General features: G+C 57.6%; 1 protein-coding gene across 12 annotated transcripts in view; it reads right to left on the bottom strand.

Moving 5' to 3' along the window:
* The window catches only part of NRXN2 (neurexin 2), a gene marked incomplete at both ends in the record, with an annotated part of 96448 nt that overhangs the window by 44302 nt on the left and 37207 nt on the right, over positions 1-14939 (bottom strand). For 7 of the 12 annotated variants that reach the window (XM_080817168.1, XM_080817169.1, XM_080817172.1 and 4 more), the window contains 6 exons: positions 222-341; positions 1879-1905; positions 7790-7993; positions 8153-8539; positions 12148-12592; positions 13322-13483. In XM_080817168.1, the coding sequence (XP_080673294.1) occupies positions 222-341; positions 1879-1905; positions 7790-7993; positions 8153-8539; positions 12148-12592; positions 13322-13483 (1345 nt within the window). The remainder of the gene's footprint in view (positions 1-221; positions 342-1878; positions 1906-7789; positions 7994-8152; positions 8540-12147; positions 12593-13321; positions 13484-14939) is intronic. The other 5 variants (XM_080817167.1, XM_080817173.1, XM_080817161.1 and 2 more) reach the window with 1 other exon arrangement.

The following is a 14939-nucleotide window of genomic DNA, read 5'->3' as shown; positions in this document are numbered from 1 at the left end:
GCAGCCGGCACCTCCCGGGCAGCTCACTGGTCCAGCACTCACAGGCCCGTGCCACCTGCTAGGAGCCCCCCACCCTAATATGCCACCCCTCGAGGAGAAAGGCCAGCAGTAGCTTGCCAGAATGCTGCCCCGGGAAGGGAGGCCCAAGCCATTGTCACGGAGAAGAGAGCCATCCACAGGTGGCTAGGGATGGCTCCACTCCCTGGTCTCCGAGCACTCACCCTCGACGGTGACGTTGTCCACAGACAGCTGCAAGCTCTTGCCACGCCGTACCACCCTCACTGTGTGCCACTCGTTGTCATTGAGCTTGTGGCCCGCGAAGAGTGTCTCGGGGCCTTTACCTGCGGCACCAAGGGGGGAGTGAGCCCCGTGCTCCTGCGTGCCCGCAGAGGGTTTCCTGTGCCGCGCGGAGCACACAGAGTCTCGCCCCTGCACACGCAGAGGCGCACAGGTGCACACAGACAGCCTACGGCTTCTATTCAGCTGTGCCACGCACCCACACGCACAAGGACACACACTACACAGTGGTTACACAGGCAGTCCTAAATCCAGATAACGGTACTGCCGCTCTGGACGACTCCCAAGGGCGTCACTGGAATCGAGTGTGATGGGAAAGATGCCTCTAGACTGGCGCCCCAAGGCCCTGCACACAGACACTCATACCTATAACCAACATTTTCTTTCCAAGTCTTCTAAGGAACTTCAATGTCAAGGTGTGTAGCCAGCAGTGACATTCCCAGCCTATAGGCATAGACCTATAATTTCCAACAAACACAGAGCATTACCGTGCCCCCATGTGAGTCTACACCCACAGCTCCGTTGCTGGCAGGGAAGCCTTCGCACAGACACTCAGCTCCCCCACCCACGGAGGGACCCCGTGGGACCCTCCTGTACACAGCTGGTTAACTCCACACACCTGGACATGCGACCACACACGTGGCCAACGTGGCCAGAGAGGGGAATGTTTCTTAGGAATTATGACTGTTTATTCAAGACTGGGATTATCCGATCCCAAGACAAAATATATTTTTCTATAGAATAATGTTACGCCGTTCGGCACGCCCAGATCAGCACTGGGCCCCCAGTGCACAGGCCAGCGGGGACAGGGTTAACCACACATGCGTGCACAGGGACCAAACATACGCACAAACACGCTGAGCACACATGGCCCCTCTGCCAGCATCTGCCGGGCTCCTGTGCCCTCTCCCATGACATCAGGCCACACCACACAGAAACACTCTCTCGGAGACGGAACACTGAGCCCAGCACACTGGGATGCTCAGAAATGTCCGCACCTGCTCTCCACCTCACCCCAGCTGAGAGCCTCCCCGTCCCCTCTGAGTGCACCCCAAACTTGGCAGAAACTCGGCCCCCACCCGCCGCAGGAGCTGTGGAGGGCTGAACTTTGAAGCCCGGACCCGGCTCCCCATCCCCATCTTCTTTCTTGCGTGCCTCGCCCTCCCCCTTGTGGCCATCTCTGGAGATGCAGTGGAATGTCCCAGCTTCTCTCTGGCTTCTTGGGGCCAGAGGGTGGTGGGCCGTCCCGCAACAGGTGCCACCAAATCTTTGCCCCACCCTCCTGAGGACTTGAGATGATAAGGTTTCCTGGCTTTCCTTTTCTCAGACCTGGGGAACACGCTGACCCAGAGCCCTCCCCCAGCTCTTCCTGGTCCAGCGTCATTGGGCCCGTTCTGCCCTCCACAGCCATGCCCCCCACCCTCATGCCTGCTCCCCTCCCCATACCCAAGGCCCAACCCCCACACAAGCTAGTGAGGAAGGCTCTCCTCCCCCCTCCGTCCCTCCGTCCCTCCCCAGATCCCCAGCGGTCAGCATCTCGGGCCCCTGGGGGCTCTGCAGAAGAAGAGGGAAGCCACTTACTGGGTGCGCAGCCGACACGCAGGCAGTCTGGGGGGGCCATGGGGCGGGCAGAGGGGGAGGGGAGACAAAAAGGCAGAACAAGTTTTTTTTTTTTTTTTTACATCCTTCACAGGCAGGGGTGTCTGCGGGCGGGGGTTCCCCCCCGGGACCACTTTCTGGGGACCACGCGTGCCCAGGTGCCCTCTCCCCTTCCTCAGTTGGACCCCTGTCCCTCCTGCCCCCAAGAGGGCTCCAACCCTCCCTAGAGCTGGGAGGCAGGGCAGTCGGGTGATGGGAAGAGGGCTTGCGTTCCCCTTAGAGGGGCCCAGGCCTCTCGTGTTTGAGGGAGATGGGCACCTTGGGAATCCCAGTCGTACAGGGGATCATAGTGGGGCTGCAGGGTTGACCAACCCCACATCTCCACATCTCTGGGAGGGAGACGGCTGGGGTGGGTCAGGATCCCTGCATCCCCTGCTCTGGGACGACTCCCTGCTCAGAGCCCAAGTGGTGACACGTCTCTCCCCATGCCCCCTGGGCTCTGAGCTAAATGGAGGGGTCTGCCCCAGGGCTCCCTTCCCGTGGCCATCCACCTCCCAAAGTCCCAGGGGGCCAGCACCACCCCTCCAGGAACCTTCCTTCTACCCTTCCTAACACGGAGGATGCCAGGCTGCCCCTGGGGACTGGAGGGATCTTTTACCCTGGAGAGCAACTAGCCTCGATCTGTTCTCCTAGGGAGGAGCCAGGGCCTCACAGATGGGGATACTGAGGACACAAAGCAAGTCAGGGACAGGCAGGTACAGTAGGCTTAATCTCCTGCCCCTGCCCCAGCCCCACCATTGCTATCCTGTGACTCCAGGGTCAGCGGGCCCCACAGGGCCAGAAAGCACACTACACAGAACTGCAGCCTAGGGCCCCAGGGCCTCGGACCAACCTCTCCCCCGCTACCCGCCTCCGATGGGACGCATTACCCACGACGTGTTAGTCGGCCAGCCTTTTGGAGGGAATGAAACACTAGGGTCCTAGAAAGTTAGGGCTTAGGCCCCTCTGGACTCCTGAACCATGCCATCTGACCCGGAGAGCCTCAGGGCTGCAGAAAGTCCTACACTCTGAGGCAGAGGAGCTGGGCCCTGATCTCTATTCTCTGAGCCTCAGCTTTCCTCCCTGTGAATAAGAAAGAGGGCTTCAGCGAGCAGAAATTTGTCTTTCAGCAAAGGGGCAGTTTCAGGCAATAGCCTGGTATCCTATGGCTCCTCCCGGGGCAGATTCTGCCCGCACCCCAACACCGTGGAAACAAAGGCGGGTGGGGGCATCTGGCATCCCTTGGGCCCCTGAAGGTTCCTGCAGTGGAGGTGAACAGATTCCCCTGTGGCTCTGGGGGCCTGGGCCCCTCGGGCAGTACGGCTGAGCTCCACACGCGTTGTCAACCGCAGCAGAACAGTGGGGGAGCAGCCGGGACCCTGAGCCACAGCCTGGCACCAAGGGAGGGAAGAGGAAGTAGAGGAAGGCCAAGGAGCAGATTCAGGGGGAAGTCGGAGGCCCAGCGAGAGGAAGAAGGTTGAGAGGTGTAGAGAGAAAAGAGGAAGGAAGGGGGAGCCAAGGGAAGGAGAAGCTAGACAGTGGGAGGGGAAGAATGTCAGGGTGAGGGCGGGAGGGTGCCAGGCCTGGAGTTGGGTCACGGAGGCTCTCTTTGGGCCAGCAGAGTCTTCACCAATGAAGGGTCCAAAAAAGAAAAAAGGGGTTGGAAGGGCAGGCCGATCCCCTGCTGGGAAAAGTTCAGTTCTTCCCCTCCCCAGCAGGGGAGCTCCAGGAATGGGGGTCCATCTGTCCAGAGAAGAGGTGTCAGCTCCAGGCCCACCCCCTGCAAGGACCCCACCCTCGGAAGCCCCACTCCAGTGGCGTTTGAGGACAGTGAACACCCCGTGAAAATGGGCACTGCGGGAAAGAGCCGGCCCCACCCCGGAGGCAGGCAGAACGTGGGGGTGGGGGGTGGGCACCAGCCCTCCGTGCACACACCCGCCCGGAGCCCAGCTCAGGCAGCATTAGCTAGTGAGCTGCACTCAGCTAGTGAAGTGACAGGTCTGTGCAGACCCACCAAAGTCCTGGCTGGACACAGCGACCAGCACGAGGGGATGCGTGCGTGAAGAAACAGGTGGGAAAGGTCACCTGCATGGCAAGGAAACCAGGGTGAAGAACCCAGGCTTCCCATCCCACACCCCACCTGATCCCCTGCCCCACCCAGAAGCCACAGATGGCACAGATTGGAGATGGTGGTCCGAGACTCCCACGCAAGGAGCCTCAGGAGCCCACTGGCCAGAAGCTCATCTCAGAAGTGACATCGAAGAGCAGAAGCATGCGGTCCTCGTTCAGAGCGATCTTCCCAGCAGCCCAGGCTATGGCAGGAGCCTGAGAACCACTGACAGAAGCCCCCCGCCCCCCGCCCCGTGGGAATGAGGCACCCTGTGTATCGAGTCTGGCTTAGGACAAGAACGAGTTAGACTCACTGTGTACGGCCTGAGAGGGCAGAACTAGGTCCACAAGTGGGAATTTCAGAAGGGGCGGTTGACAAGAAGGAAGAAGGACCCAGGGATTAGAGTGGCCTCAGAGGTGGGGAGCTCCTGACATGGGCCTGTGAGCAGAGATGGAGGAACTAACCGGTAATTCACACATCGGGGTGGGGCGGGGCGGGGGGCGGGGCGTGCTGGCCGGAGGAGGAGATAACCTCTAACCTCTAACGGTATCTCCAGCCTGGAGATTCTCTGATTACAATATGCCCTTCGTGTCAGCATCATGAACAGCTGGGTCGGCAGGGGCATGCCTGGTGGAGGGCAACAAGGGACAGGACAGGCTGGGCAATGGCCCGAGAGACCATATCAAGGGCAAAAGGACCTAGGAACACAGGTCACAGTGGAACAGGGCAAAGAATCCAGGGGACTCCAGCGTTCTCTAGAAACAGGAATCAACGACCCTGCTCACTGTCTGCAGGCCAAGGAATGGGACAGGAGGCACAGTCTAGTGTTTCTAGAATCCTCTGCCCGGAGGATTCTAGAAGCAGCTGCTGGTTGGCCCTTTCTGGCCCAGCAAACGCCCCACCTCCTGAGGCTGGCACGGAGGGCCTCCTCCCAGCTGTCCCACCAAGTGACTACCAGCAGCCTCCCTTTCTTCTCTAGGACCCAGCACCGAATCTGCGACATTCCACTGAGCATCTGACAGGTTGCAGAGCTGCCCCCCTCTGCCTGCCTGCCTTCCCTACAGGATGAACCCTCAAGGCCAGAGACCAACCTTCTCAGCCTTCTCTCTGGCCCCCAGCAGTAAGTCCAGCCCAGGACCAGAGCCTTGGTGGTGCTCCCTGCCTGTGTGGCCCCACAGGCCCTGGGTAGCAAGCAGGATGGGGAAGCGGTAACCAGACGGGGCCACGCAATGTGGAAGCAAGCCCCCGGGCCTGGCTCGGAGCTTAGGACCCTATCCCACTCATATTTCCCTTCGAGAAGGCTGGGTGAGTCTCCACACACGTCCTGCCTCTGTATAATGCCTTCACTCCCATTTTCCAAAGGAGCCTCAAAACCGCCACAGGTTAACAGAGCGAGGATCCTTAACTTCATTTTACAGATGACCCAGAGGCCAGCAGAGGGGAATGACTTGGTCAGCAGTCAAAGTGACCAGGTGCAAAACCCAGATCTCCCGCCCCCAGGCCCAGGGCTCGTCCCATCAGAGCCTGAGGCTGATAAATTGGGGGAGGACCACGGAGCAGCCACCCGCCTCCCTGCATGTATGTCCCTCGGTATTGGGGACAGATGTGTCTGCACCAAACATTTGGCCATGGGTCGTCATGAGCCATATTAGAGACGGCATCTCCGCATGGGGCCCGGGGCAGCCAAGGGTGGGAGAAAGGGACAGGCCAGGGGTGGAAAGCCTGTCTTGCTGGCCGGCATCCTGACGGCCACCTTGTTCTCTGCCTTCTAGGTACTTATAAGGCACAGACAGAAAAGCATGCTGATGGGAAGGAGAAGGAAGATCCTAAGAATGAATGGCCCCGAGGACCCCCCAGGGAGTATTTTCCTGGCTGAGGACACCGTCTCCTGTCTAATCTAAAGGAACCCAAGCTTCCTCCCCAAGCACCTAAGATAGCCCAGGTCAGGAAGAAGCAGCTGCCTTCCCTGCTAGAGGCTAGAGATGTTCCCCACCACATCACTACCCAGTGCACAGAGCCATGTGCTACTGTGCAGAGAACATATCCCCCCAGGATGATGGAGTGTGTCACACCAGGTCTGGATACCCAGACCAGGAAGCACGGGGCCACTGGTGGGGTCCTGGGCTGGTGCCTCCCTCCTGTGACCATTTCAGAGGGCCCAGGGATGTTGTACAGACTGTGGGACATTGGTCAAAGGGTGTCTCCCTTCCTACTTTCCCCCTGCAGCCCTGAAACCCAGCAACCACTTTGTGGGCTGTGACGATGGCCCAAAGCAGAGCTTCACGGAGCCCTTATGGCCCCGCAACTCTGAGGCCCTGGACGCCTACACTCCTCCCTGCCTCCAGCCCCCACCCTGCTTGGCAAATCCTCATCCTGGGAGGGCAAAGATCAAGTGGCCAAAGGGGAAAGGGAAAGACATAGTATAAATTTATTAATGAGGCAACGGGTCCCCAAAAGGCCACAGCCTGTCCCACAAATGATCTGGTGACCAAAGTTAGGATGAAACTCCAGATCGAGATTTAAAAGCTCAAAGCTCTGTGTTCTCTCCAGTTGAGAACCCTAATTTGCTCAGAAGAATCCTGCTTCTCTTCCTGCCCAGGACGCAACAGTGACCCTCGTGGCCTGAATCTTCCTTCGTGGCAGGCTCTTGGGTCCTATACTTGCATGTGCTTAGCGAGGCTAGTATGAAACGGACAGTCGCGAGCCCAGCCTGGACGGCTCAGGACCTCCACCTTCCAGTGTTCCCCTGACTGACAGCCCCACCGAGGCGAGATCCTCGTCTTCGCTACTGTTGAAGTCCAGGGCAGAAGACACTGGCGCTTACGACGTGTCCCGTAAATACGAGCTGACTGAGTACACCTGCCGTCTTCTTCCTGTACCAACAGGCCTGACAGTCCCACCCGCACAGACGCCCCGGGGACGGCCCTGTGACTTGGGGCCTCAGCCTGCTCTGGGCAGGAGCAGAGATGGCGAGGGTCCCTGTTGCCCTCCGCCCCCCAGTCTGTTAGAGGCAATAGGAAAACACTGTACATTAGGGCAAATGGCCTGGGTTTGAGGCTGGGCTCCTTCCCCAACAAATGCTGGTTTTGCCATGATGGATGAGTCGCCATGTGAATTCCGCAATCTATAAAACAAGTAAAGCACAGCCCAACAGGTGACCCTGTGGCTTCACAGGGCAGCTATGGGACTCAAACGTGAAAGCAGACAAGGGAAGCTATGTCCTGAGGCGTCCCGCATCACGTGGGCACCTGTGCACACAGACAGACACGGCTCTTTAAACGCAGAGCAGGTGAGAGTGGCTGTGTACAGGGCCAGGTCCTCCTCATCTCCAGGTGAGCTGCGTTCAGCTCAGGCTTAGCCCCGGGAGGCATCTGCAAGTCCTTCCCCAATGAATGAGCCAGTGAAAGACTAAACCAAGAATGAGCTACATCATCACATATGGATACAGGACAGACACCACCAAACCCAAAGGAGCATTCCTGGAGCACGGCTGTCACACCGAGACACACTTGGGTGGATGGCACAGCCATAGTAGGGGTACCCCATACCCAGGGCTGCCAAACACCAGCACCCCCTACTCTGAGCATCCTCGCTGGGGATGAAGCTCTCAGGGGCGCTGAGCCGGGGTTGGCCCCTCCCCATTTCCCTCCCTTGGTGGTGCCACCACCAGCTTCTCCAGACAGAGGGGGGTGTGGTCAGAGGCAGGGACAGGGAAGAGACCAGAGCACAGGGCGGGGTGGTTACCGAGGTTGACTGTGAGCTTCATCTGGCCTCCATCCAGCTCAAGGCGCAGGGTGTCGGCGGACTCCCTGGAGGTGGTGGCCATCATGAGCCCATAGGCCCGCTGGGACATGAAGCGCAGGGACACGTCCTCCGCCTCCGTGTGCATGGCGTTTGGCAGCATGATCTTCATGTACATGGAGCCGTCGTAGCTCAGGACCGTGGCCTCTGCCCCAGAAGTGGGAGAAGAGGGAATCGAGGAACAGGGGAAAGCCAGTGGAGGGAGAGATAAGACCGAGAGGATCGTTACAAGGATGACAAACACCCTGAGGAGGAAGGGGCCCAAGGATGGGCAGTGGGGAAGCCCGGAATGGAAACCGGCCTCACCTCTCTCACAGACCCGCCCCAGAAAGCCGGTCCCGATGCAGTCACAGACGAAGCGGTTCCAGCCCTCTCGACAGGTGCCCCCATTGCGACAGGGGGCAGATGCGCACTGCTTCAGCGTCTCCCGGGAACAGAAGGGGGCGATGCCCACCGCCCCCTGAGCCTCGGCCAGGCCCCGGAGGTCTCGGCTGCGCCCATCTATGAAGAGGTCCCGCACACAGCCCACGTAGCCAGCCCGGAGCGCCGCCGTCCACACCTCCGGGGGCAGAGGGAGGTCTACCCGCCCCCCCTCAGGGAGACCGCCTAGGTACAGCTCGCTCTCCAGGTCCAGAATCTCACTCTCCCCGGTGGCCAAGAACGGTGTGCTGCGGCTGTTCACGGAGATGGAGCCTAGGGATGGAGGGAGAGCGGGCCTCAGTGACGAAGGCAGGATAGAGAGTCTACACGGGCCAGAAAGGGACCCCTGATCTTCCACTCCACGCTCTACAGCAGCCCTGGGCCAGAAGCTCGGCCTTATTTGCTGCTGTGAATACTACTAGACAAAGATGTCCAGTTCAGGAACCCAGGTGAACCAGCCCCAGCCAAGCTGCAGTGTGAGGGGGCCTCTGTCCACACGCCTCCCTCTGCACCCGAGTGAGTCCTCGGGGCCTGCACAGGAGGTGGACATGCCTCCAAAGGCCTGGACCATCGCCCCGGCCAGTGCCTTAGACCAGAAACCAGAGGCAGAGAAACCTATGGGGCCTGGAGGCTTTGACTGCAAAGCGTTTTCTTCCTACTAACACTTATTGAACTTGCATGACCGCATGTCAGACGCTCAGCACTCCTCTCATGTCAGAGTCTCAAGGAAAGGAGCCCTTGACGATCTCGTTCTAAAGCGGCATGTGAGGCCTAAGGAGATTGGGGAAGCTGCCCGAAGTACCAGGGAGGGTCAGGAGCAGAGGCAGACCGCCATGCAGAGCCCGCATGGTCCAACCTTCTGCCTGGTTGGACGAGATAGGCAGGCAGATCCACTTCCCAGGCCTGACACAGGATGACAGCCAGGAGGGGGGTGGCTGGGCACAGAGCTCCCGAGTTGTATGGCTTCTTTGGAAGGAAAGGCTGGTAATCTTAGAAAAATATTTGGAATAAGGTGGGAGCTCCAAAACCTTCACTGAGATCTTTAAGAAGTAGAAGCCTATACATTAGAAACTATTCTGTTTATATATTTTTTTCTGTACTTTTTCCATCCTCTGTCTTTTCTCAAGAGGAATGCTTAAAAAAAAAAAAAGTCTTTGGGTGCCTGGGTGGCTCAGTCGTTAAGCGTCTGCCTTCGGCTCAGGTCATGATCCCAGGGTCCTGGGATCGAGGGCGCATTGGGCTCTCTGTTCAGCAGGGAGTCTGCTTCTCCCTCTCCCTCTACCCCTTCCTCCTACCTCCCCAACTCATCCACTTGTGTGCTTACTTTCTCTCTCTCATAAGTAAAATAAAAAATAAAATAAAATAAAGTCTGCATACGTCCATGAAGTTAAAGAGAGGTAAGGAGGGTTTGGTCTACATCAGGCCTGACCGGGCAGAGATCTGGACAGGGTAAGGGGTGCAGCAGGAGATCAAAGCATGAAAACGGGGTGTCACATTCAGGAAGCAGAATTAGGGCCTCCTCTATGGCTGGGATTCTTAATCTGGAGCACGTTCTCCTCTGCTCAAAACCTTTACTGAACCAGAGAAGTCACTCCCCTGTGTCCCATTTTAATAACGTGGCCCTAGCTTGTCTCCCCTGACTAGGTGTCAGATGCTCCAGAGTCTCCCTGCTAAAACCCACTCCCCCAGCAGGTCCCCAGTTATGGCCCTCTGATCACCCACATCTCTACTGGTAGCAGATTCCCAGATGCCCGCTCCACCCACCTGCTGTGGGGCCTCCTGGCCATGGGCGCTACCCAGCTCGACTCTCAGTAAATGAATCAAATGTGGGAGAAGGAAGAGGGAGGGAAAGGAAGAATTGGGGAAAGAATGTATAATGGAGAGTCAGCAAAAGGAAACTAAAGCGAGTACAGGCCTTGCTCCAAGATCCTTGCTCCAAAACACGGAAATGGAACAACCCGAGTGTCTATTGACAGGTAAAAGGACAAACAAAAGGTGGTGGTATTTACATAAAATGGAATACTATTCGGCCATGAAAAGGAAGGAAATGCTGAGATATGTGCTGCGTCATGGATAAAGCCGAAATCACACTGAGTGAAGTGAGCCAGACAAAAACAGACATTATATGATTCCATTTACAGGAGGTCCCTAGGGTAGTCAATTCATTGAAAGAGAAAGGATTTTGGCTGCCAGGGCCTGGGGGAGGGGGTACAGGGAGTTAGTGTCTCATGGGGACATAGTTTCAGTTTGGGAAGATGAAAATGTTCTGGAGGTGGATGGTGGTAATGGTAGGACCACAGTGTGAAGTTCCTTAATGCCACCGAACTGTGCACTTTAAAAAAATGGCTAAAATGGTAATGTTATGTGTAATTTAACACAATTAAAAAAAAAAAAAGACACAGAAAAGATCAAGGAGAGTCCTGCTGGGACGGCTGCCCCAAGTCTGGGCTTAGGTGCACACGTGAACATGGGACATCAGCAATGGCCAGAGCTGGTCAAACAGTGACCCAAGGACCCGTCAGTCCTGGTGTGTGGGCTCTAGAGATCTGTGGGAAGCTAAGGAGACCACCTCATGAAGGCAGAGAGGAGCAGAAGGCCCTGGGGTTCTCTGCAAGGCCTGGGCAGACTTCTAACCTAGAGAGTCACAAGTCACCTACGGGGAAACCCTGAGAGGCAGCAAGCTCTGAGAAGAACCCCGGGTGCCCTCAAGAGAAAACCAGGGGATGAACCCACATACTGTAAAGCCTGGGGAAGGTGACATCTCTGAGGAAGAGAAGGGAAGGAACAGCCAGCCATGAGAAGCTGGTGTTTCCGGGAGCCACAGGGCCTCCTCCCTCCCTGTGTGTGGGAGGAAACAGCCCCTCCACCCAGTCTCAAAGTCCTGGTGCAGTGACAACAATTTAGCTGATGTGGGTAAGCGCTTACGTTGGGTAACGTGTCAGTTCTCCTTTACATCAACTCCTCTCGTGGACGACAAGATGGAGAAGAGTGAAGAGAGAACGAGGCAGAAAGCAAGAGGTTGGGAAAGAAGACCAAAAGGGAAGAGTAGAGGAAAGGGTGGTCGGAAGCAATAGAAGTTTCAAGAAACGGCACCCGCCTGGCCCGAGCAACTCTGCCCTCTGCTTTATTGTGCTAGAAACCTCAGCAGGTGGGAGTGTTGGGTGTTACTTTGTATCCCGCCCCCCTGCCCCAGAGCATGAGCTCCACGACAGCGAAGACAGTTTCGTTCCCCACGGTTCCCATCCCAGCACCTTGGACAGCTCCTGGCACCCAGTAGGTGCTCCCTAAGCACTTGTCGAGTGAGTTAATAAAAGAAGGTTGCCTGGGCCTAGCTACAAGGAAGGCGTGGTTGGAAAGATTATTGTTTGTTTGTTTAAGGGAGAATAGGATTTCTACTCTGTGTTAGGTACTGTGCTTTTATAGATATTCTTGTATTTCCTCCACTTAAGGACCCCTGTGTAATGGTTCCTTTTACAGATAATGAAACTGGGGCTTCAAGGGGCTGATAAGGGCCTGAAGTCACACACACGGTAAGTGGAGAGCTGAGGTATGAACCCAGCTCTGCTGACTCCAAACAGTACCCTCTTCCCGGTGATGCACCACGACAGGACCAGCCCGAATGGAAGGAGAGGAAGGACAGCAGTGGGAGGGGCCTGGAAAGGATGGGGTGTGGCCAGGAGGAAAGTGGGAAGGGCCTGGAAAGGATGGGGAGTGGCCAGGAGGAAAGTGGGAAGGGCCTGGAAAGGATGGGGAGTGGCCGGGAGAGTGGGAGGGGTCCAGAAAGGATGGGGGAGAGGCCAGGAGGCCAGTGGGAGGGGTCTGGAAAAGAAGTCGGGCAGGGGAAGGGTGGAAAAGGCCCCCCACCCCCCAGGCCACCTGACCTTTGCGCCCATCCCTTTGGAAGTCCACGTGGCACCACTCGCCATCATTGACCTTGCGGCTAGACGCCCGCAGCTTGATGCCCCCAGAGCCCATGTCCAGCAGGAGGTAGAGGTAGCCATCCAACAGCTCCATGGCGAAGTAGTCCGCCCGCTGGGCGGAGCTGTGGCCGCCAGCCCCGGCCCCGGCCCCGGCCCGCCGGCCCTGGCTGAAAAGCAGCAGCCCATTGGGCTCCGTGGTGCGGAAGTCGAGGGAGATGGAGCCGGTGCGTTTGGCACTCCAGCGGGGCAGGGCCACGAAAGCCTCAGGACTCTCAAAGGTCACGGGGTCGAGGGCAGCCACATCCTCACAGCGGAATGACAGGTCCCCCTGAAGCTTCATCTTGGGGTCCCCTTCCTTCGCCAGGCGGGACAGTTCCAGCTTGAAGTCATTGTTCTTATAGACCACCTGCGGGGAGGGGTAGGGTCAGGGATGAGGAAGCAAAAGCCGCTCAGGGCTGGCCACTCCGGCCCAGCAGCAGCAGCCACCGCGGGACCCTGCCATTGTGGGGGGGGTGGGGTGCTGCTCATGGCCACCGGATCACTGGCTTGGACCTCTGTTCTAGAACTTCACATATAGAGGCTCTGACCAAGCACCTCCCTTGCCCCACTTATGGTCTGTGCTCCGTCCTCCAGCCCAGCCGAGCAGGGCAGCCCTCAGTACAGTGACAAGACAATCACGGCTCGCATCTAGCGGACGTCTCCCAACTGACAGAGTATTTTCATTGACACTCTCGTCCGCCCCTCACATCCACCTTGAGAAGTAGGTACTGACTACTCACTTTTTAGATGAGGCGACTAAGAACGAGACAGGCCGCCAGACTCGGCCAAGGTCACAGAGCTAGTGGGTGGGAGAGCCAAGACCAAACACAGGTCTTTAGGCTTCACATCCAACGTTCTGTCCTCTGCACCACTGCTGCCCTCGAGAGTCCTCGGAGAGGACGGGGGCTCAAGGAAATGAGAGAGGAGAAGCTTCTTGATAAAATCAATGGGGCTTAGGTTTTGATGAGGGGAGGTCTCCCCACACCTTGGACAGAACAGAGGAAGCAGGCAGCTGGCCAGCTCAGACTAAATCACACTGAAGACAGGGACCAGGGGGTTTCCTGGCTGAGCCCAGACCCTTCCGAGCCCTACTTACGTCCTTGAGGCAGCCCATAAAGTTGTTGCTGACGGGTGAGCCTGGCAGGTCAGCCGTGTTGGGACTGCCCCCGATGTAGAAGAAGTCATCCGAGCCCAGCATGGTGTAATCCTCCTGCGTGTAGCCTGTGGTGGTCAGGATCCCGTCCACCGAGATGGTCACCTGCCCAGCCCAAGGAGGGAGGGAGAGAGACAAGGAGACAACCGGCATCAACTCCCTGGGAAAAGCCACGGGCTGGGCAAGGGAGGGGCCGGGGGGCTGCGGGGGAGGGGGACACCCCCATTTTTATGTCTGCTTGTCTTGGAAGAGGAACAGTAGGGGGAGAGAGGGAAGGCAGGAAAGGAGGTAGCACAAGATTTGATGGTTTCAGGGTGGGCTAAGGCCTGCCCCACAGCCCCCAACTCAGCAGGCGGAGGCCTGAAGGGTACTCGGAGAGCTCACCATGAAGACCAGCAAGAAGCAGGGCCTGGAAATGGCTCCAAACAGGAGTAGGGACCTCAAGACAAGGCCCCATTATGGGGGGATGCAAGTGGCATCCTCACTTCCCCCCTCTTTAGGTGCTTGCTGGAGAGCCTTGGGTGATTGCAGAGCATTTTTCATAAAGGACATAGAGAACACCAGTTCTCCTTGGATCTTGGTGGCTTTGCCTCACCTGCAGCTGTCACTGTGGGACACCGAGGAGTCCTTGAAGCCTTAGCCCAGCAGGGAAGTGGGAGACAGCAAGGGCATCCAGAACACTGGGGATAGTACTGGAGAGCGTTGGAACTTCCTGGGGGACGCATAACGCCTTCGGGGCCGATTCCCACCACCACCACCCTAACTTCAAGGGCTCCCACTGGTCCGTGCCTTCTTCCTGAGTCTGTCTCTTTATTCCCCAGTCCCTCCATATGCTGGTGGCTCTCTTGTCTCCCAAGGAGAGGGTGGCTCTTTACCTATTCATCAGCCTGCCCTATTTTCTTCGTTGTCTTCCCTGCTAACACCACCATCATTACTCAGGGCCAGGTTAGGGAACAGGGGGACAGAGCTAACCTCATGATATCTTAACCCTGGGCTGAAAAGTCAGCTAAGAAAGCAACAAGGGAAAGGAGGGGGGAGTACCCAATGTTCCAAGGAGAGGACAGGGGTTCAGCGGTGGCCTGGGGAAAGCAGAAGTGACCTTGGGGAGAAGTGACAGATGCAAGGAACTCTCTGTCTACCCCCTCCCCAGACAAATCCCCACTTGGCCTTGAAAAGTTTAGCCATAGGAGCAGCCTACAAGCGCTCCAGAGACCCAGCAAGACATGGGGGAAGAATCCAGGGCTTCGGGACCGTGAGCGCCCCACTGGAGGGGAGCTGTGGCTCAGGGTGGCCGCCTGGGAAGGGCAGGCCACAGCTCACCCCCGCTCCCCAGTCCCCAAACATGCTTCAGGACCCTCTTTTTAGGCACAGTCTGGAGATTTGGGTCTTCCAGTCACATCCTGTGTGTCCCTGCCCCCACCGGCCCATACGCACATGCCACCAGCCATTTTCCTGAGACTGGTCTCCAGGGTTCCATTGTCTTGGGGGTGGGACGAGGATGTTAGGAACTCCCAAAGAACATGGGCAGAATGAGGCAAGGGGGACTTCCCCCGCAGGGCCC

The sequence above is a fragment of the Martes martes genome, assembly GCF_963455335.1.
Source record: "Martes martes genome assembly, chromosome: 10".
NCBI lineage: Eukaryota > Metazoa > Chordata > Mammalia > Carnivora > Mustelidae > Martes > Martes martes.
This window is presented reverse-complemented; position numbering and strand designations above follow the sequence as displayed.